This window comes from Cyprinodon tularosa, unplaced genomic scaffold, assembly GCF_016077235.1.
Source record: "Cyprinodon tularosa strain WSP-4 unplaced genomic scaffold, ASM1607723v1 ctg168, whole genome shotgun sequence".
NCBI lineage: Eukaryota > Metazoa > Chordata > Actinopteri > Cyprinodontiformes > Cyprinodontidae > Cyprinodon > Cyprinodon tularosa.
The window spans coordinates 258,855-282,976 of NW_024038513.1; the positions used below are offsets into that span (position 1 = coordinate 258,855).

At 44.8% G+C, this 24,122-nt stretch overlaps 1 protein-coding gene across 2 annotated transcripts in view; it reads left to right on the forward strand.

Moving 5' to 3' along the window:
• The window catches only part of LOC119780920 (CREB-regulated transcription coactivator 2), a 45,793-nt gene extending 22,999 nt beyond the window's left edge, over positions 1-22,794 (forward strand). For both annotated transcript variants that reach the window (XM_038281168.1, XM_038281169.1), the window contains 10 exons: positions 1,230-1,256; positions 2,904-2,983; positions 3,210-3,259; positions 3,345-3,613; positions 10,168-10,631; positions 15,708-15,926; positions 16,001-16,177; positions 18,631-18,702; positions 21,067-21,280; positions 21,373-22,794. In XM_038281168.1, the coding sequence (XP_038137096.1) occupies positions 1,230-1,256; positions 2,904-2,983; positions 3,210-3,259; positions 3,345-3,613; positions 10,168-10,631; positions 15,708-15,926; positions 16,001-16,177; positions 18,631-18,702; positions 21,067-21,280; positions 21,373-21,563 (1,763 nt within the window). In that variant the 3' untranslated portion in view covers positions 21,564-22,794. The remainder of the gene's footprint in view (positions 1-1,229; positions 1,257-2,903; positions 2,984-3,209; positions 3,260-3,344; positions 3,614-10,167; positions 10,632-15,707; positions 15,927-16,000; positions 16,178-18,630; positions 18,703-21,066; positions 21,281-21,372) is intronic.
• The last annotated feature ends 1,328 nt before the right edge of the window (positions 22,795-24,122 follow it).

Sequence of the window (24,122 nt, forward strand, 5' to 3'; positions counted from 1 at the left end):
AAACCGGCCACAACCAAACTTGCTTGCTAACCTTCCTCCACAACAATCCCGCCCCCTTGATAAACGACTAATCACATTCACTTTATTCACTCGTGTAAAGTCGGGCACCACTCGGGAGAATTCGGAAATACGATTGGTTGGAACAGCCGCTTCCCCACGACTTTAAGTTAATTTAGGCGTTAATAAACTGTTTCAGAGGAGTGATCATAGCGCTCTGCAGCAGCAGTGCTGTGTCTGACTCCCTGCCAGCTCCCAGATCAGCTTTTCTGATTGGTTGATGCAGCAAAAATAAAAGCGTGTCACGCATCTCAGATGCTCCAGACGCTGCAGAAACTTTTTGCTACGTTCACACTGCAGCCCAAAGTGACCCAAAGCCAATTTTTTTGCCCAAATGTGACCTGGATTTGACCTTTTCACGACAGTCTGAACAACTCAGATCCAATTTTTTTCCAATGCGACCCAGGCCACTTGGCTCACTGGTCCTGAATCCGATACGAATCTGATCTTTTCAATCCAACCTGAACACCATTAATACCCGACATAGGTCACTATTTTATGTCTTACTACACAGAAGCAGCAAAAAAAACAACAACCATGACGGACGATGATGCGGAGAGCAGTATTTATATTGAAAAGATTGTTTTTTTTAAGGTTGGGAAAGATCGCTAGATTCGCTCCAGCGCTACCATCCATGTTTACTTCCGTAAACACAGACAGAGCACGCTAGCTTGTGACGTCATTGCGTCCTCTACTACACATGCGGGACACTTGCGTTGTACTAATGCAGTTCAAACAGAAGATCAGATACAAGTTGCATGTATTTGGAAATGTGAACGGCAATGCAAAAAAAAAAAAAAAAAACGTTTTTCACAGCGCATCAACCAGACTATGCATGTAAACCAGCTGCCTCTGCTGCCCAAAGCGCGTTTGGTGTGAACGTAGCATTAAGGTCTCCTTCAGGACAGTTCTGATGATCCAATTCAGATTAACTTATGCAATATTGTCAAACTTATGCATAGGTCTTCTTCTGGTTTTACAGAACCATAGGAAGAATGCATAAAGTGTTCCAGAACTTCGGTTTAAAACTCGTAAAACCTGACAATTGATCAAAATGATGCTCCTCAGAAGAACATTAGACCCAATCCTCCTGGTACAGCAGGTTCTGGAGAGAAGTAGAGGTGAACCCATCGGACTGATCCCTGCTCTGTTCTTGTCTTTTGGTTCTGCAGGTCAGAGCGACGCAGAGAACCGAAGAAGTGAGTGAACCCTCCTGGTTGGTGAGAGCATCTCATCAGAACCGCCTGTTTGGATCAAAGGGCGTTAGCTGGTGTCATGCAGGACCTCAGCAGTAAAACCCACTGATCTGTAGAATCACAGAACGGGCCGTTATCGATCCAGAACGGCCTCCAGAACGTCTGTCTGTTGTTTGTGTAAATATGAGAGGATCTTTTTTAAGGAGGGGGGAATCGGACCGCACATCGACTACAGCCTGATCAAAATAACGTAGAACAACCAGAACCTCTTTAGCCGCAGCTGATCAAAACCAAGGAGTTTGGGTTTCTACAGATCAGTGGAGATCTTGGGGGATTTCTAGGTTCTGTTTGAAGTTATTCCTCTTCAGGGAAACCAGTTATTGGGCCAGTTGGACAAAACTGCTCTGGTTCTGCAGGACCAGGCTGTAAAAATGTCCTTCACCTCATGCTGGATCCATCTGAGGGAAGAACCGATGCATCGGTGCTTTCAGCTCCTTTTACTATGGAGCAAAATTTGGGTCATAAAGTGGGTTCCCAAACATCTCTTGTTTAAACTTAAAGGCAAAAAGTTTTAGAAAAACCCTAAAAAATATATAAATCTGGAAAAGATTTTTTTTTAAAGTGAACCAAAAACATTTGGAAACAAGAAAAAAATGTTTTGAAACTGGGAAACCTTTTTGTCTTTTTTTCCTCAAAGATATCAATGCAAATTATGGATTATCTTTTAAAGACCTTTCTATATCCTGAACTTTTTTTTTTTTTTCAATTTAAATCTTTTTATGCAGGTTTTCATTTTAGAGGATTTGTTTTCAGTTTTTTCACCAAAAAAAAAAAGTTTAACAACATTTTTAGACCCAATTTCACTCCATAAATTTCTACTGGCAATGTTTTGTTTTAGTAAAGTTGTTTATTTTCTGTTAATTAATCTGTTAACATTGTGAAATTTTAATCAGCAGAACCTCAACATACGGATTCCTTCCTCTTACAGTCGGACAGAATATCAGACCTGAAGCTTTAAACTGTCTCTGTGTTAGAAATAGAACTATAGATTGGGTCTAATGGGCTTTGCTGCATTCTGTAGGTCTAGGTCCAGCTTTAGCAGAACTGTATGGGTAGTGAACAGCAGTGGGCGTGTCTCTCTGCATGTTGGCAGAGAGACTTGACTTGGACTTGCAAAAAATGACTTGTGAACATGTCTGCCGGAGCGCGTCTAGCGATCATTTCCATCCTTTTCAATATAAATACTGCTCTCCGCATCATCATCCGCCATGGTTGTTGTTTTTTCTTGCCGCTTCTGCGTAGCAAGACGCAGAATTGTGACGTTTGTCTGTTATTAATGGCGTTCAGGTTGGATGAATGTGACCTGGGTCACCTATGGTCACTTCAGGCCACTGTGTGAACGTAGCCTTAGACATGGAGGTTGATACCGAACCGGGTCTTCTTGTCACCAAAGTGTGTTTTAAAGGACCTTCCCTTAGTTTGGTTAAAGTAGAAGAACCTTGTGAGTCTGAGGTTGAAATGAAGGAGGAACATGTTCCGCTGGAATGGTTGCTTCTCCTCCAGGTTTCTGATGAGATGCAGCCACAAACCGATCATCACGGTTCTCTGAAAAGTGGACGTTCTTCATGTTCTCCTGTTGTTTGTCTGCAGTGTTCCCCTATCCGGTTCCTCCGATCGAAGAGAACGTCCTGGATGAGGACAAACTGCTCAAACCCTGGGACCTCAAGAAGGTTCGCTGAAGTTCAAGCATTTCCCGAAACTTTTCCGTGAACCTAAATCATCAGAGGAAGCAGCTGAAGGAAGCATCTTCTACTCTGAGCCTTTTCTGTTAGCTTCTCAGAACTGGACCGGCCCAGTTCTGAGGAGTTAACGGTGCTGAAATGTAGATGATGTCTTCCGCTCTGCTGAGGGAACCCGGAGGTTTGCTGAACTGAAATTCTCTGTTTTCTGCTCCAGCTTTCGTCTTCGGCATCTCGACCCAAGTCCTGCGAGGTTCCAGGCATCAAGTAGGTCCAGCCACACATAACCGCTCAACTGTTGGAGCAGAACGCCTTCTGGTCTGTCAGCTGACTCTGCTCCATTTCCTCCTAGTATCTTTTCGTCCCCGGAGCAGCCGTCCACGCCGGTCCAAGGCGTCCCTCAGATTCCCAGCACCGGCGGCTCGCTGCCCGACCTGTCCAGCCTCCACTTCCCCTCACCGCTTCCCACGCCGCTGGACCAGGATGAGCCCAGTTACCCAGGACCCTCCCCTCTGAGCGGGGGCAGCAGCACAGGGAACCTGGCCTCCACCCTCACCCAGCTGGGCATCACTGCCGCCAACGCAGCAGGAGGAAACGGCAGCTATCACCACCCATCGCCAGGTCCGCCCCCTGCTGGCTGAGTATTGATCAAACTGATGCTCCTGCTTTAAATGTTGGAGTTGGAGAAGCAGCGTTTTCTGCAGCTCCGTCTGTGTCTCCGGGAGACATGGCGTGCTGCAGCTCTCCTGCACTGAAAACAATCCAGACAGTTTTCCAATTTATTCCTCATATAAATATATTCACTTACTTCCTTACACATTACAAACAACTTTATTAAAATTTAAACTCATACATTTAAATTATGGTTCTTTTTTGGATAAAATCGACCCTAAAAATGCACAAACATGCAGACCTACAGTGGAAAAACCAAAACACAGAAGTTTGAGTCCTGGAGGCCCCATAAAACTCTGTTTCCATGTATGATTGATACAACTATTCCTTATTTCTGCAGATTAATTATGTTTTTAATAAATATTCTTTTGCAAAATGCCATCAGAACGCTGATAATATTAAGCGTGTCTCAGCCCCCCCCCCTTCAGCGTCCACCATATTGGATCAGTCCATTTGCTGCACATGTTCAGAAAGGTCCAAACAGACAGCAGCAAACCATTTGAAAACAAACCATGCAAAGAGCAGTGTTGCCAACTTAGCGCTTTAGTCGCTATATTTAGCCACTTTTCAGACCCCTCTAGCACTTTGATTTCTAAAAAGCTCCTAGCGCCAAATCTAGAGACTTTTTTCTGCTACTGGAGACTTTGGAGACAACATCTAAAAGCAGCGAACTCTGCTCTCCAGAGCGAGTAGATTGGTAACCCCGCCTCCTGCTCTCCTCTATCTTGTCTGCTGTCATGATTCATGCAGCTATTATTTCATCCAAATGAAAAATGGAGAACAGATAAGCAGATCATGGCTTGTCTACAGTGAAAAGAAGGACTGGGTTATTTACTTTGGCCTTTTTGGAAACACAGGAAGGAGCAATCAGCTAAGTGAGCTTAGTGCTTGGAAAAAATCTTTCATTCCTTTAGAGACAGCATGAAAAGTCAGCTGAGTACAAAACATAGAGAGGAAAACAAGAAGAAAAGGGACAAGAAGAGAGGGACACAACCTAGAACAGATCACGGATGTCTATTCTATTAACATTTCTACATCTGGAGAATGGCTCTGTTTTATGCCTGTCTTTGCCTAGGGCCCCACATTTCCTAAATCCACCCCTGCCTGAAAGTTCAGGTTTCCTCGACTCCATTTTATTTTGTCTCCCCGGTCAGTCCGCTCAGATCACCCTGAGAGTTCAGGAGAAATATTTTAAATTGCATCGAGTCGCTGACCTGCAGCGGTTTGGATGAACCTGAAAGTGTTTATACCTGACGGCTACACATTATAAATTAATTTCTGACAGGAAATGAGCTTAAATCTCTAAAAAAAAGACAAAAAAGAGAGGGAAGTTGAATCTTAAATGGGTTTTTATTTATTCATATTAATATTTGAATAAAGATATAAGATAAAGCAAAATTTTATCATCAGGTCCAAAACAGCCGTTTGTTCTGGAGATGTTTGTGCCATCGTGTTCTCAGAGGAAACGATCTGACCTGTTGGATCAGAAGCTCCCCTGATGGCGGCGTGGTTCACAGACCGGAACCACGATGCTTCCATCTTTGTTTCTGAGGTCGTAGCAGAGCCAAAATCAAACTGAGTGACTCATCAGAGGGTTCAGCAGAGAAAGCATGTGACGTGAAGCAGAGGGGAGTGTTTGGGGTGAATCTCTAAATTTAACCTTAGAGTTCTTTTAGTCGGAAAATGTTGGCGTTTTTCGTTTGCCTGTGAGGCGACTGCACGGACCACAGACAGGAAGCCATTCTGAGCTCAGCCTCAACAGATCTGAACCCAGATCTGATTTTTGTTTTCTTTAGAACAGCCTGTCTGCTCGGTTGATAAAGGTGTTAAAAGGAAGTAAAGAAAATCAGCAAAAAGTGACCCGATGAATTATTTTTTAATGCCTCCCAACTCTACGACTTATTTTCCTCCCATTTGTGTTAAAGCCCTGAAAAAAAAAATAAACGAATGAACATTTGATCATTTTAATGTGTGAGAAGGACCTCAGAGAGCCGTGGCATCGAGTGGTCAGGCTGAACGCCGTGCAGGCGTGTCCTCGGCACAGACTCGGCCGTAAATAAGGGACTATGTTGTTTAAAAAGGCGGTTAAAGAAAAGGATCCAGTTTAATGTCGGTGCAGGAATTTGTTTCCGCTGTCCCAGGGTTCACACAGGTCCTTGAAAAGTCTTAAAAGGCATTGAATTCTTCAAAATAAAACTAAGGCCTTAATTGGTATTAAAATGTCTTAAATCAGTCTTTCGTAGGTCTTAATTTTTAAAACATCATAAATGGGATTATTTTTATTACGATTTATTTTTGTAATCTAAATAAAACATTCAAATAGACTTTTTTTTTTTATTTAAAAAAAAATAACGGCTCGGCATTATTGGTTCCATCCCGATAGCGGAACCAATAAAAGCGTTGTTGCGGCCGGGACATTTGGGAGATGCACCATTAACTTTTTGTCTGGAAAATATGAGCAAGTGTAAATGTAACCAAAATTTGCTCCAGCCAAGAGTTTTCTCTTGGGATGCACGATATAATCGGCCCCCTATCGGTATCGGCCTTAAAACTGAATATCGGACATCGGCCCCCCCACCGATATTTAACCCGATATTTGATCAGCTTCTGAGTTTCTAAAGTCTAAAAAAAAATAAAAAATAAAAACTTCTTCTTCTTCCTCAAAAACATTTTTACAGACTTAAAAACTTCTAAAGACGAGGGAAAAAATATTGATCCATTAAAATATCCCAATATCTTCATATGCTGATATATTGCCATTTAAAAACACCATATCAATCTCTTTTACTAATGAAATATTGCTATATGTCATCATTATGCTATGAAATCCCCCGAAAATTCACCAAATGTTGCCATATTTTTATATGTTGATATATTGACGCGGTATCGATCTATTTTACTAACAAAATCTCACAAGAATTTGCAAAATATCACGAGAGTTTGTAACAGAACGATGACATTTCACCAGATTTTGAAAGTAAAATAGATCGATACCGCGTTTTTAAAAATCTATTTGATATCAGCATATGAAAATATATTTGAGTATATTATTTTTCAAAGTGTCAGAAATGGATAACAAAACTGCTATTTTCAATGACTACTTATTTTTGTCCAGCTTTAACATCGGTATCGATATCGGTTATCGGCTACACGAGTTTCATATCCTCCAAAATCCCAATATCGTCCCTAATTTTCACCACGGCTAAAACCAGGGAACATGCATGAGGCTCAGTGGATTTAGTGCAAGAAGTCATTCAAGCTCGGAACGATGGGAATTAAGGCAGTGGAGTCGCACATGCGAAGCACGAAACACAAAGCGTCAAAATGGAGTTACAGAGAAACAGCCGGTATTTCTCAGTTTAGTTCCACCCTTGTCTCTGCAACGCCTCCACTTATCACCAAATCAAACATACTAAGAAAACCATACAAAGAAAAATAGCTGCAAAAAAGACTTAGCACTGGTTATGTTGGGGCTTTAAAACTGATTTGTTTTGTTCCCTGCTAAAACAAAGTTTGTGAATTCAGTTAAATAATTGTTCAAATATATCTGTCATTTGTGTGTTTTTAGCTTTCTTCCTGTATGGGAAGCTTTTCAACATTTGAAACATTAGTGCAGTGGTTTATGTTAAAATAAACCTTTGGGTTAAGTTGTTGCAAGCAGGTTTTTCTTGTGTTTCTTGTGAATTTGGTCTTAAATTTTTATTTCAAGTGGCATTAAAAAGTCTAAAAAAGTCTTGAATTTAACTCGCCTTATGCTGTAGGAACTCTGTGTCCATAGCGTTCCTTGACAGCGTCGTTTCTAAGTCACCAATTTAGTGTTACTTGGTCCCAATGGAATTTCCCATTGGGACCAAGTAACACTAAGTTGCTAACTGGTTAGCAAGATGCTTCCCACAAACCGGCCACAACCAAACTTGCTTGCGAACCTTCCGCCACAACAACCCCGCCCCTTGATAATCGACCAATCACATTCACTTTATTCACTCGTGTAAAGTCGGACACCACTCGGGAGAATTCGGAAATGCGACGTTTGGAACAGCCGCTTCCCTACGACTTTAAAAAAATAAAAACATTTTAAATTTCAGGGGAAACGTCTGGTAATAATCTTTGTCCAGAACCACGTAAGAGGCTTAATTTGAGCTGCAACTGTCTTTTATTCTGGATAAGAGCTTTAAAGATTAATTTTTTATTTATGTGCATGCAGGTGGCGCAGTGGTTAGCGCACGCAGGCGTTAATCCTTGATGACCTGGGTTCGAATCCCGTATGTGGCCACATATCTTTCCCCCGTCTATCAAATCCCCTTTCCTCTCAGCCTACTGTCCAAAAAAATAATAATTGTCGATTAAACGAGTAGCAAAATAATCAGTATCTGCAGCCCTGTTTTAAAAAACAAATAAAGGATCAGTGTTTCTATTAAGTCAAAATAATAATTTATCCTTTAATTTGAATAAAAAGTTAGCCTGGGTGCCAGTCCGAACTTAGTCCCGCCCAGTGGCACGGGAAGGGGGGTGCTGTGGGGGCTGCAGCCTCCCTCGTCATAGCATCAGCCCCCCATGGTGGGGGGCTGTGGAGTAACATAATATTGTACTTAAAAACATGAAATTATTTATGTATTTATTTTTTAAAAGACTGTGTTTGATATGGGATTAAAATAATGGGCTGTGTATAAGATATAAACAAATGATTCATTATTTTGATATTTCATAAAAAAACTAGGCTACTCCCCCAGAAGCATCCACCACCTCACATTCATTTAGGCTTGGCTAGCAATAGGCAGCAGAAACGTCTTTCTGACAATTTCGAGGTAAGAAATGGTTTTAATTCCCCTATACTGCCGCATTTAGCATTATTTATGTGCCTATTCATCTTAGTCCTGTGGCTGAAGAAGTCTACGCTAGAATAAGGCTGCATATCACTAAATATTATATAAATATTAAATTAGTTAATTTTTTTTTTGTGTGTGTGTGTTTTTTGTTTTAGATATGAAATCATTCCCCCATATCCATAGTCGAATGGACTTTCAAGACGTTCAATGCTCAGTTTAGGCTATATTTAGGCCATGTTTTATTCAAGTATTCATGATCCTGTTGATTGGGAGCTGTTGTTTGTTTTGAATGATTAAAAGAGAAGAAATAAAGTTTAAAATGTTCATGCTTTGTTCCGATGCATTTTAAATGGAAGTTTTTTGAGACAAATGTAGGCCTACAATATTATGTTAAAAACGTCAGCCACAGCCCTCAACATAATGACGTCATGTGTTTTCCAACCCAGCCATCAGCCCCCCTCGCTTGAAACAGCTTCCAGCGCGCCTGGTCCCGCCCACAAGGTTTGAGTTCGGGGAAGTTCGGTCTGGCTCTGCTCCATAGTAGCGCGAGTATTAAAGCCCACTGTCAGGCGATCCAATCAAATTGTCAGGGCGGGCTTTATACGATGATGGACAGATGATCAAGAGTAACGTTATCAACCACGTGACCAAAGCGCGCTTGGGTGACAACAATAATGGCTGCCGCTGGAGAGTTGAGGTGAGTAGATTCTGCTATTAGGTCTGTTCTAGAAGATATCGACAGCAAATTAATTTTAAAAGAGGAACAGAGAAACGCGATCAAGTCTCATCTTCTTATTCTAGGCGTGAAACTGCACGCTTTGATTTTTTGTGGACAACAACTATGCCTCGCTTAACATACGTCACGCACTCCGTTGCTCTTATTGGTTGTAGGTCTATCCAATTGAGTGCAAAGGCATTTTTTTCCTGGTTCGTTCAAAACACGCCCCATAATCACAGCTCTATGGAGCAGCATCAGACTCATTCTGACTAGAATTGAGTAGGACTACGTCAGGCTAATAAAAAGTTGCAAAAGTAAAAAAAAATAAATAAATAAATGTTTGTTTTCAATAAATTTCTAGATATTTCCTCCTAACCAGAGTCAAAAAGTTGGTTTAGACTAAAGCAAAATGTGACTATTTAAAAAGGTGTTAGAAGTTTTTAACTTTAGCTTAAGATTTGCTGTATTTAGCCTGCAGGAAACGGACAGATAGCATGAGGGGAAGACCCAGCTGAAACCGGACGCTCTGGATGCCCACAGAGCCTCTCAGGGTCCTGATCAGCATCTGAAATGTTCGCAGCCAAGCGAGAAGTGGGAGGTTAAAGGTCAGATGAGCAGATAACATGCAGGGGTTTCCGTGTCTGCAGGGCTACCTGCTGCCTGCTCAGCTCACTTCTGATTCTCTGGTTGATGCGTCTCTATGCAGAGTTTCCATTCCTGGTTTGTTGGGTTTTTTTCTGCGTTACCATAAAGTTTGCTTCTATTTGATCGATTATCACTAAAGTTTTGTTCTGCGTCGGCAGAGAAGCATCATCAGCATGAAGTAGGATTTAGACCATCTGTAACTAAACAGTGATTGAATGACTTTTATTGAAATGTTATAGATTGAAATCTTCTGGTTTGGAAGAGAGATTCCTTTCTGGACATTTCCCCGCTAACCCTCTGCTCTCCTCCCTCAGGGCTCCTGGCGTCGTTACAGAGCACGCTCAGTAACCCCAACCTGCAGTCGTCGCTGAGCAACCCCAACATCCAGTCGTCCCTCAGCAGCCACTCCTTCTCCAACTCTCTAAGCTCCTCCTCCCTTCACTCGTCCCTCAGCAACCCATCGCTGCAGTCGTCGCTCAGTTCCTCCCCCTCCCTGCCCCCGTCCCTAAGCAACCAATCGCTGCAGTCGTCCCTCAGTAACTCCTCCCTCCAGTCGGGAAGTAACTCGAGCTACGGCGGCGGAGTGGGTGTGGCTGGATCAGGCCCCTCCCCCTACACAGGGATGCTCGCCGGTCAGGGCCAACCGTCCCTCAGCACGTCGCCACGGAGACGAGCCCAGCTGTCCCCGCTCATCCTGCCGATGGTGGGGGAGTCACGGAGGCATCACTCCAAACAGTTCTCCCCCACCATCTCCCCCACCCTGTCCTCCATCTCACAGGTAAGAGTCACACCTGAGAACATGGCCGCCGATTACAGACGCTTCTATTTATGGGGCTGAAGATGGTTCTGATCCAACAACAAAGATATGGATGGATGATGGATGATGGATGGATGATGGATGGATGGATGATGGATGATGGATGGATGATGGATGGATGGATGATGGATGGATGGATGATGGATGGATGGATGATGGATGGATGGATGGATGGATGATGGATGGATGATGGATGGATGGATGGATGATGGATGGATGGATGGATGGATGATGGATGGATGGATGATGGATGGATGGATGGATGGATGGATGGATGATGATGGATGATGGATGGATGGATGGATGGATGGATGATGGATGGATGATGGATGGATGATGGATGGATGGATGGATGATGGATGGATGATGGATGGATGATGGATGGATGATGGATGATGGATGGATGATGGATGGATGATGGATGGATGGATGATGGATGATGGATGGATGGATGATGGATGGATGGATGATGGATGGATGGATGGATGGATGGATGATGGATGGATGATGGATGGATGGATGGATGATGGATGGATGGATGGATGATGGATGGATGGATGGATGATGGATGGATGGATGGATGGATGGATGATGGATGGATGATGGATAGATGGATGGATGATGGATAGATGGATGGATGGATGATGGATGGATGATGGATGGATGGATGGATGGATGGATGATGGATGGATGATGGATGGATGATGGATGGATGGATGATGGATGGATGACGGATGGATGATGGATGGATGGATGATGGATGGATGGATGATGGATGGATGATGGATGGATGATGGATGGATGATGGATGGATGGATGGATGGATGGATGGATGATGGATGGATGATGGATGGATGGATGGATGGATGATGGATGGATGATGGATGGATGGATGGATGGATGGATGATGGATGGATGGATGGATGATGGATGGATGATGGATGGATGGATGGATGGATGATGGATGGATGATGGATGGATGGATGATGGACGGATGGATGATGGATGGATGATGGATGGATGGAGGACGGATGGATGGAGGACGGATGGATGGATGATGGATGGATGGATGGATGATGGATGGATGGATGGATGGATGATGGACGGATGGATGGATGGATGATGGATGGATGGATGGTTGACGGATGGATGGTTGACGGATGGATGGATGGTTGACGGATGGATGGATGGATGATGGATGGATGGATGGATGACGGATGAATGGATGGATGATGGATGGATGGATGATGGATGGATGGACGGATGGATGGTTGACGGATGGATGGTTGACGGATGGATGGATGGTTGACGGATGGATGGTTGACGGATGGATGGTTGGTTGACGGATGGATGATGGATGGATGGATGGATGACGGATGAATGGATGGATGGATGATGGATGGATGGACGGATGGATGGTTGACGGATGGATGGATGGTTGACGGATGGATGGATGGTTGACGGATGGATGGTTGACGGATGGATGGATGGTTGACGGATGGATGGATGGTTGACGGATGGATGGACGGATGGATGATGGATGGATGGATGGATGGATGATGGATGGATGGATGATGGATAGATGGATGGATGATGGATGGATGGATGATGGATGGATGGATGATGGATAGATGGATGGATGATGGATGGATGGATGGATGATGGATAGATGGATGGATGATGGATGGATGGATGATGGATGGATGGATGGATGACGGATGGATGGATGGATGGATGGATGATGGATGGATGATGGATGATGGATGGATGGATGGATGATGGATGGATAGATGGATGGATGATGGATGGATGGATGGATGATGGATGGATGATGGATGGATGGATGGATGGATGGATGGATGGATGATGGATAGATGGATGGATGATGGATAGATGGATGGATGGATGATGGATGGATGATGGATGGATGGATGATGGATAGATGGATGGATGGATGGATGATGGATGGATGACGGATGGATGATGGATGGATGGATGATGGATGGATGGATGATGGATGGATGATGGATGGATGATGGATGATGATGGATGATGGATGGATGATGGATGGATGGATGATGGATGGGTGATGGATGATGGATGGATGGATGGATGATGGATGGATGGATGATGGATGGATGGATGGATGGACGGATGGATGATGGATGGATGGATGATGGATGGATGATGGATGGATGGATGGATGGATGATGGATGGATGATGGATGGACGGATGGATGATGGATGGATGATGGATGGATGGAGGACGGATGGATGGAGGACGGATGGATGATGATCGGATGGATGGATGGATGGATGGATGATGGACGGATGGATGGATGGATGATGGATGGATGGATGGTTGACGGATGGATGGTTGACGGATGGATGGATGGTTGACGGATGGATGGATGGATGATGGATGGATGGATGGATGACGGATGAATGGATGGATGGATGGACGGATGGATGGTTGACGGATGGATGGATGGTTGACGGATGGATGGATGGTTGACGGATGGATGGTTGACGGATGGATGGTTGGTTGACGGATGGATGATGGATGGATGGATGGATGACGGATGAATGGATGGATGGATGATGGATGGATGGACGGATGGATGGTTGACGGATGGATGGATGGTTGACGGATGGATGGATGGTTGACGGATGGATGGTTGACGGATGGATGGATGGTTGACGGATGGATGGATGGTTGACGGATGGATGGACGGATGGATGATGGATGGATGGATGGATGGATGGATGATGGATGGATGGATGATGGATAGATGGACGGATGGATGATGGATGGATGGATGGATGGATGGATGATGGATGGATGGATGATGGATAGATGGATGGATGATGGATGGATGGATGATGGATGATGGATGGATGGATGATGGATAGATGGATGGATGATGGATGGATGGATGGATGATGGATAGATGGATGGATGATGGATGGATGGATGATGGATAGATGGATGGATGGATGACGGATGGATGGATGGATGGATGATGGATGATGGATGGATGGATGGATGATGGATGGATAGATGGATGGATGACAGATGGATGACAGATGGATGATGGATAGATGGATGGATGATGGATGGATGGATGGATGGATGATGGATGGATGGATGATGGATGGATGGATGATGGATGGATGGATGGATGGATGGATGATGGATAGATGGATGGATGACAGATGGATGATGGATGGATAGATGGATGGATGACAGATGGATGATGGATGGATGATGGATAGATGGATGGATGATGGATGGATGATGGATAGTTGGATGATGGATAGATGGATGATGGATGGATGATGGATGGATGGAGGATGGATGGATGATGGATGGATGATGGATAGATGGATGGATGACAGATGGATGATGGATGGAGGATGGATGGATGGATGGATGGATGGATGGATGGATGATGGATGGATGATGGATGGATGGATGATGGATAGATGGATGATGGATGGATGATGGATAGATGGATGGATGATGGTCGGATGGATGGAGGATGGATGGATGATGGATAGATGGATGGATGACAGATGGATGATGGATGGATGGATGATGGATGGATGGATGGATGGATGATAGATGGATGATGGATAGATGGATGATGGATGGATGGATGATGGATAGATGGATGGATGATGGATGGATGGGTGGATGACGGATGGATGGATGGATGGATAGATGGATGGATGATGGATGGATGGATGGATGATGGATGGATGGAGGACGGATGGATGATGGATGGATGGAGGACGGATGGATGATGATCGGATGGATGGAGGATAGATGGATGGATGATGGATGGATGATGGATAGATGGATGATGGATGGATGGATGGTTGACGGATGGATGGATGGTTGACGGATGGATGATGGATGGATGGATGGTTGACGGATGGATGGATGACGGATGAATGGATGAATGGATGGATGGATGGATGGATGACGGATGGATGGATGGACGGATGGATGGACGGATGGATGGATGACGGATGGATGGATGATGGATGGATGGATGGATGGATGGATGGATGGTTGACGGATGGATGGTTGACGGATGGATGGATGGTTGACGGATGGATGGATGGTTGACGGATGGATGGATGGTTGAAGGATGGATGGATGGTTGACGGATGGATGATGGATGGATGGATGGATGGATGGTTGACGGATGGATGGATGACGGATGAATGGATAGATGGATGACGGATGGATGGATGGACGGATGGATGGACGGATGGATGGATGGATGGATGGGTGATGGATGGATGGATGGATGGACGGATGGATGATGGATGGACGGATGGATGATGGATGGACGGATGGATGGATGGATGATGATCGGATGGATGGATGGATGGATGATGGATGGATGGATGGATGATGATCGGATGGATGGATGGATGGATGGATGGATGGATGACGGAAGGAGGATGGACGGATGGATGGATGGATGGATGATGGACGGATGGATGGATGATGGATGGATGGATGGATGGATGGATGGATGACGGATGGATGGATGACGGATGGATGGATGGATGACGGATGGATGGATGGATGGATGACGGATGGATGGATGGATTGATGGATGGATGGATGGATGGATGGACGGATGGATGAATGGATGGATGGATGGATGACGGATGGATGGATGATGGATGGATGGATGGACGGATGGATGGATGATGGATGGATGGATGATGGATGGATGGATGGATGGATGATGGATGGATGGATGGATGGATGGATGGATGGATGGATGGATGGATGATGGATGGATGGATGATGGATGGATTTCTCTATAAACCCAGAATAGAATAATTCCATAGAAAGTTCAGCATCCTGCAGCGTTTTAGCAGATTTTGTGACGTCAGTCAGACGCTGGTTAAATCCTCCAGCTGTTATTGGACCCTGGTCCTATTGCTGCTGTCCCTGTTTAAGACGTCTCTCTTTCACTGCATGTTAGCTGCCTTCCTGTCTGTCCCCCGCAGGGCGTCCCTCTGGACACCAGCAAGCTGCCTTTGGACCAGCGCCTCCCTCCGTACCCGCTCAGCCAGTCCCACCAGCACCAGCCCGGTTCCCAGTCTGGACAGCAGGCCCATTCTCTGGGTCAGCACCGCCTCCAGCAGCCAAGATCAAACGCCCAGCAGCAGCAGCAGCTCCACCTGCAGAACCTGCGGAACCAGCACCTTCAGCAGCACTTTGGATCGGTGGGTGTGGAGTGCCTGATTTGCTCCGGAAGGACTGTTTTCTGATGTTTTAACCCGGTTCTGCTCCTCCGCAGCCTCAGAGGCCCATGGGAACGCAGCAGAACACGGGGGTGAAGTCGGAGGGCGCTGTGGAACCGTGCATCCAGACGTCTTCTCTGTGCCGGGTCAAAGCGGACCTGGAGCAGCGGGTTGGTGGTTCTCCTCAGCAGCAGCAGCAGCAGCAGATCAACCTGAACACAGACTTCTACAACGTGAGTTAATTCTGCAAAGGTCTGGTGTGTTCGCAGCGATGTCTGATGTTAGCACGGCGCTAACATTGACCCGATCTGTCGTTCTGGTTCTTCTCTGGACCAGAACACGGACCAGCATCACCAACAAGGATTAGAGCAGAACCCTGCGGACAGAAACCCTCAGCTTGGTCCCAACAGAATCCAGCTGACTGGATCGTTTTATCAGGCAATACTAGGCAGGTGCCTAGGGCCCCAAGTTCCTGGGGGCCCCATAAACCTCTGTTTACATGAATGTTAATACAATTATTCCTTATTTTTTACACATTAATAATGTTTTTGATTCAAATCCTTTTGCTAAAATACCATCAGAACGCTGATAATATTAAGTGTGTCTCAGCCCCGCCCCTTCAGTGTCCACCATATTGGATCAGTCCATTTGCTGCACATGTTCAGAAAGGTCCAAACAGACAGCAGCAAACCATTTGAAAACAAACCATGCAAAGAGCAGTGTTGCCAACTTAGCGCTTTAGTCGCTATATTTAGCCACTTTTCAGACCCCTCTAGCACTTTGATTTCTAAAAAGCTCCTAGCGCCAAATCTAGAGACTTTTTCCTGCTGCTGGAGACTTTGGAGACAATATCTAAAAGCAGCGAACTCTGCTCTCCAGAGCGAGTAGATTGGTAACCCCGCCTCCTGCTCTCCTCTATCTTGTCTGCTGTCATGATTCATGCAGCTATTATTTCATCCAAATGAAAAATGAAGAACAGATAATCATAACAGATCGCCTGCTGGAGCTACGGTCACAAAACGTTTTAAATACTGACATTATTGACCATTTAAAAAGTTGCGGAGTGCTACAGACGGATGTCAACAAGACAACAGCAAGGCTGCAGAGGGGGGCTAACTGAGAAGCTAAAGAGAAATCCCCACAGACCGCCGCTTCCATTAATCCTGCTCTCCAACATCCGCTCGTTGGAAAACAAAATGGATAATCTCCGACTTGAACTCTTTTCAAAAGGAGATATGTAACTGCTGCGCCATCATTCTGACGGGGTCTTGGCTGCGTCCAGCAATACCGGACGATGCTATTAGCCTGGAGGGGCTAATGCTGTACCGCACGGATAGAAACAAAGAGCTCTGCGTGAATGGAGGCTCCTCTGCTACATTCCCATGCAATCTTCAGCCTCTAGCGGCGAAGCACTGCCCTCTGCAGGTGAAAATGAGGAGAGCACTCTAGATGCTTCCCTGCCAAATGCTGAAACATCCCCAGCCGGCTCCTCCCGGCCCCCTCTGGCTTCCACACCTTCTCCAGCATCGTCTGTCGCTGCTAAACCTGCCGATGGCTCCACAGCTGCTCCAACCACGTCAGCCTCTTCAACCCAGGGGGCGACCACTCTCACAGCATCGTCATCATATTCCTCTTCCTCCCCTGAGCCAGGAGAAGCGAGTGCTTCAGGAGCTCTAGGCAGTAGTAGCAGCTCAACAACAACTGCTGCTGACCTCATCTAGGCTGCACTTTAAAAAGATGATTTCTACAGAGCTGTTCTAAACTAAATTTCTTTTTGTTTACACTTATGTAAACAAAACAAGATGACAAAATATATCTGTCTATGTCTAAGATAAGCAGATCATGGTTCTGCTTATCTTAGCTTAATCATAGTTCTGATGCCATTTTCTCACTACGTGTACTTGATTGTTCTAATGTGTTTGTGAAACGTCATCAGCCTCAGCCCTAGTCCTGTTCCAATTCACAAGAACACAAGATTGAGAACAGTTAGAAGTCCCCGGGTGTTGTTCTCACCCCTCCCTCTTTACCCAGCATGCATCAGAGCAGACTGACAGCTGTCCCAGCATGGACAAAGAAAAAATAAAAACGAGAGGCGGTGGTCTTAGAAATAACCTTTCATCTGCTTATAAAGCACTTTTAGAAACATTAAAGGCCAGTTTATGCCCCCTCGCACCTCAAAAAAACCCTGACTATCGGTCAGCCTTAACTGACCGAGCTAAAAGAGGCTAACCTGTTAGCTACTGAGCCCAGCTAGCCACAGCGCTACCCAGCTCTTTATATCATGGTCTAACAGTTACTTTGTTCACCCTGACGCTGTGTGATGTTATCGTTGTCTGGGCAACCACAACGTTTTTTACGTCATGTAGCGTAACGTCGCTGGCATAAAGCAGGACCCCAGCAGATCTGGTAGCTACAGCGCCCGTTTCCGTAGTCAAAGATGGACGAGCGACTCCTCTGTTTCCCTGTTGAACCTGAGCCTCAGGTGCAAAGCTTCCACTGATTCCCCTTAATTAAATAGTTGGATGTAAACGTATTTTATTCATAAAGACTGAGCCTCTGCTCACTGCCTTTAAGTTGAATTAATAACATAACAGTTATCTGATTTTAGTTTAGGTTTCTTGCTAATGTTGATGTTCCTCCAGTTGTTGTGAGTTAAGAGAAGCTGACTGGGTTTGTTCTCTTCCAGGATGCCTTGTTCAGCTCCCTGCTGGATGACCCGTACCTGAGCCTGCAGCTCTCAGGAAAACCCGGTCAGCAGGTAAGGTTCTGACCCCCTTCAGCTCGGATCCTCATGGTGTTTCCTGCTACCAGCGGGTCAAACAAAACAACAAACAATGTACCCGATGGCGCCGGTGTTCTGTCAGCATATCCGGTCAGACCAGCATACCCATAGTCAACACTCTTTTATCCCCTTAGTTTTATAATAAAAAAACACTTTAAACTACCTCAGCTGCATGTTAGTCATGTAAAAAACAACTATTAAACTACTTAGTTATCTGTGTTTTTTTAAGCGTGTGGCAATCTGACCTTAAATTGTTCTTGTCTTTAATGTTTTACGTATATAAATAAGTATTTTTAGTACTGTTATTAAATACGTAGTTTTTTGGCAATCCGGATCTTATGATTGTGTTAGCGCAGCGCAGGATGGATCATGCTTCAGGGACGGATCGGATAGTTACAGTTATGCTGGAAACGTATGTACACGCACCATTTTACTCCCTACCAAACTCCAATCTAAAATAATAGATATATAGAACATAGAAATAAGTCAGTATTTGGATCGCTGGATGGATAAGGAACACTGTCATAAACTCTAAATAAACTCTAATCCAGCTGCAAACATGTCCGGCGCTCTGTTCCCGAAGGCTTTGAATAGAACTTCCGGAATAAACTTCCGGTCCCCATTGAAGGTCTTCAACAGAGACCTGACAGTGGAGGTCCAGAGGTTCATTATGACCCGATCCCAACTGATCTGCTCAATAGGCAGCAGAACAAAGAGGTTAAAGAGACAGAAACCCTGCTTACCACAGGTCCGGTCCGGTCCAGTTCCCAGGGTCATTAAAAATCATTAAAAGTCATTCAATTATTTTTTAAATGATGGCCTTAATTCCATAAAAATTCATTAAACTTTATTATTGTGGCATTATTGTGAGATCAGATATACCAGATATTATGATGAAGTATAAGGGCCAAGCTAGAGATTTTTTTATTTTTTTTATTTTGAGAATAAAGACGTAACATTACTAGCATAAAATCAATCAAACCACAACCCATTTTAGAAAGAAAGCTTGGAGCTCCGCCCAGCAGATGACGGCCGACCAGCTCCACCAATCAGCAACCAGAGTCCACTTTGACATCCTGCACAGTTTGATGCTGCTGCTAAAAGATTTCCTGATTAGTCAAACCGATGCTAAAGTAGAACTTCACATGATGCTCCACATTCCTCATTTTAGGGAAGAAAGTGATTCTTGTAGGAGTTGTAATAAAATACGACTTTAGTCTTGTAATTTTATTACTTTATTCTCATATTGTTACGACTTTATTCTTGTTCTGTAACTACTTTATTCTCGTAATTTTTTTGACATTTTTGTGACTTATTTCTCATATTACTTTTTTTTCGGACTATTACGACTTTAATCTCATAATTTTATGAATTTATTCTCGTAAAGTTACGACTTTATTCTCGTAATTTTTTTGACATTCTTGTGACTTATTTCTCATATTACTTTTTTTTCGTACTATTACGACTTTAATCTAATAATTTTATTAATTTATTCTCGTAAAGTTACGATTTTATTCTCGTAATTTTTATGACATTTTTGTGACTTATTTTTCATAATACTATTTATTCTTGTAATATTACGACTTTAATCTTATAATTTCATTACTTTATTCTTGTAAAGTTACGACTTTATTCTCGTAATTTTTTGACATTCTTTTGACTAATTTCTCATAATATTACTTCATTCTTGTAATATTACGACTTTAATCTCATAATTTTATTACTTTATTCTCATAATATTACGACTTTATTCTCAAAATGTAAAAAAAAAAATCTCTAGCCTGGCCCACATGCTGCGTTGTACAGATATAACTGGTTCGGCGTGTTTGCGCGGGACTGCTTCCGGTTGATCGTAAAATCGTATGTTTGAAAAAGAAGCTCTAGACGGAGAAAAAGCTACAGAATCGGAGAACGCAAGTTTCAACAAAAGTTGCTGAAAAACAAGGAAATCAGGAGACATGGCTGCAGCCTGTTGATGGTAAAGATGACAAAGGATTATATATATATATATATATATATATATATATATATATGTGTGTATGTATGTATATGTATGTATGTATGTATATGTGTATATATATGTATGTATGCATATATGTATATGTGTGTATATATATATGTGTGTGTATGTGTATATGTATATGTGTATGTATATATATATATGTATACGTATATATGTATATGTGCATATGTGTATATATGTATATGTGTATATATATATATACCGGTGTATATATATATGTATATGTGTATATATATATATATATATGTATATGGGTACTTGTTGAGCATTAAATTAGAATTACCCGAGCTAACCAAACCCGTTCTCCTCTGTTCCAGTTCACAGCTGAGAACCCAGCAGACGGTCTTTCCCTGAACCACAGCGGACTGAGCCAGAACCACTGTGGACTGGGCCAGAACCAGTACCCCTCCAACAGCCAGGGGCCCCTGGATCTGCAGGAACCCGGGGACCAGCAGCAGCAGCAGCTCAACAACCAGAACCAGAACTACAGCGGCGACGGCCGGCAACACGTTCCCAACATCATCCTCACAGGTACCGGCCCAACAGAACCGCTCCTTTCATCCATTCGCCAGTAGTTTGGTATGAAGACCTGATCTGTGTTCTGTGGTACCGCCCCGCCCCAGGGGACTCTCCCACAGGCCTGTCCAAGGAGATCGCCAGCGCTCTGTCCCACGTGCCGGGCTTCGAGATGGACCCGTTCTCTCTGGACGAGCAGCTCCGGATGGACCCGCTGTCTCTGGACATGCTGGAGGGGGACCTGATGCTGGCTGACCCGGCCGTGGAGGACTCGTTCCGGTCCGACCGGCTCAAGTGAACGGTGCCGCCCCTTCCCCCTCCTACCCCACCCACCCAGAGCTGAGGTCAAAGGTCGGAGGTCAAATGGATTCTGATTCCTGTCAGCGCCTCAGCGTGGTGCCGGAGCGCCTCCGACCCCAACCAGCAGCGCTTCGAGGAGCTTTCTTATGCATGCAGTCGGCTCTGGGCGCCGACCCGACCCGGCCCGGCCCATCAGCCACTTTAACAGGAACTCAGCCATGGAGTCCAACGGGGTTCTGACTGCGACGCCTCAGCAGATCACCGGGTTCCTGCAGTTCTAAGTGCCATTTCAGAACCCGCCTAGAGCAGGTTCTGCCTGACAAACTGGTTCTGTTTCCCCCTCCAGAACAGGCCCGGCAGCAGCCCAGGAAGTCCGCAGGCCGGTTCTCCTCTCTTACTGCTCTGCTGAAAACTAGGTCACCCGCTGATCCAGACGGATCAGAACCTTCGATTCAAACAGCTTTCTGCCCCGCCTGACGTTATTAGAACCCGGCAGCCCGACCAGAACACGCAGCTTCGGTCTTTACTGAGAACAGGAAGTTAAACAGGAGCTTTTATTTTGAAAAGGTTAGAAAAACTGATCTACAGTCCTGTGGTTCTGAACCAGGTGAGGCTCGGCCCACTAACAGTTGATCCTCCAGAACTCTCTGGTTGGTTTTACACCCTTTTTTGTTCTGAGAGGAGAATGGGGCGGTCCGGTTCTGCTTCAGGGTCCAGTTCCCTCACCTCAGAACTGAACGGCTGAAAGGATGGAAACTGACTGCCATCCAAAAGTCTGAGGCGTAGCGTTACCGGACCGCCCTGAACTCGGTTCTACTGAACCTTTCAGAAAGCCTGCAGAACCGGCGATCCAAACCGCAGTCTGGATCGGGTTCACCCGGGACCGTCTGGGTCAGAAACATATCGATGCCGATACTTATCGCCTTACTTTAGGAGAAACCGGGTCACAGAAATCTAGTTTGGATCAACTAGAATCTAGATCTTGTTCAATCAGACTAGAACCTCACCGGTTCTGTGAGGTCCGCTTTAGATCCAAGCCCACATTCCCCCGGACCGCGTCCAGAACCCTGGTGCTGGTCGGCTGCAGCGACGAGCCGTTAGCTGCGGTGGTACCGTGTCCCGGAACCAGGAAGATTCTGGTCCGTTTCATCGGAACCCGACACGAATCCTCCTGGTTCCGACAGAACCAGCGGTCCATCGGACTTTTGCACTTTGAAAGAAAAAAAAAACTTAAAATTATTTAGAAATATTGAGATTATATTTTTGTTGAGATTTCAGCCAATCGGAGGCCTCCTCTGGTTACAGGGCACTTTCCCTTAGCCCCACCCACTCACTGTGATTGGCCACGCCCCTCTGCTTGCTGCTGCGCCACTTCTTCAGCCATATTGTTTCTGTAACATGTAAATACGTTTGTTTTATGGGGTTCCGATCCGATAAAAAGTTACGTTCCTCCTCCCTGACCGGTCCTAACGGCTCCGGTTCCTGATTCAGCTGGGAAAGGTTCCGATCCAATCAGGTTCCTGAAGTTCAGACGTATTCTTACCCGTTCATGATTCACCAGAACCCCTCTGGTTTCAATTTACCGTCCATTTCCTCTGATCCACTCTGGGTCGGAACTTTACATACACCTTGACCAATATTGGACCGGTCTTTGGAGCAGAACTAGTAGAGCTTCTTTAAACGGGTCGGATTCCTGCATCTGGTCCATAGATTCCCCACAGGGATGAGCTGATTGGGTTTGGACCTGGTGGTTCCGTGGTTGGTCATTACGATCCGGACTAATTCGCATTCATCCGGGTTACCGTTTGGGTTTCTTCCACACTAGAACCCGTTTCTGGTTTTGGTTCTAACATGAAACCAGCTCACCCAGATGATCCGAATGGTTCTGGAAGTGGAACCAGTCAGTGGTTCTGATGCGTGTGTGCAGCTCTGAGTGCTGCCCCCTGCAGACCAGAGCTGATGGAACCCGAACCAAAAGCTCAGACCATTAAAGTCTCTGATCCGGTCCGTTTGGACTTGTCTCTGCAGTTCTTCTCAGTCTACAGATTCCTTCTCTCTGTTGGTGAATCAGAACCGTCCCGTTTAAAGAGGAATTTGTTTCATTCTCTTAAAGGAAAAGTTCGGTCAGCAGGAAATGATCAATGGATCATTAATTATCCCTAAACCGAATACGTTCACAGTGATTTAATGAATTTAACGTTAATCAGTTAAAAAAAAAAAATAGATCACTGAGTCTGGGAGCGGCCAGTTTTGCCCAAATATAGTAGCCCCTCCCTCCTGCCATCTTCCAGCAGTGACGTCACGGTGCGGTAAGCCTAGCGCCATTCTCCCCGCTTTCCAAGCTAAATCAATGGGAACTACTAGACACATCTGCAATCAACAACAATTATTGAAGATTTCCAGAGGACTTCACCATTGAAATTCACCAGAGCTATAGTGAAACTGACAATGCCCACGTGCATGGCAGCTGGATGCTGGAATACATCGGGTAAAAGTGAAAAAAAAGAGTTATTCCACCTTTCTGATTCCTGATCCTCCACGGACGGGTTGGTCGTTG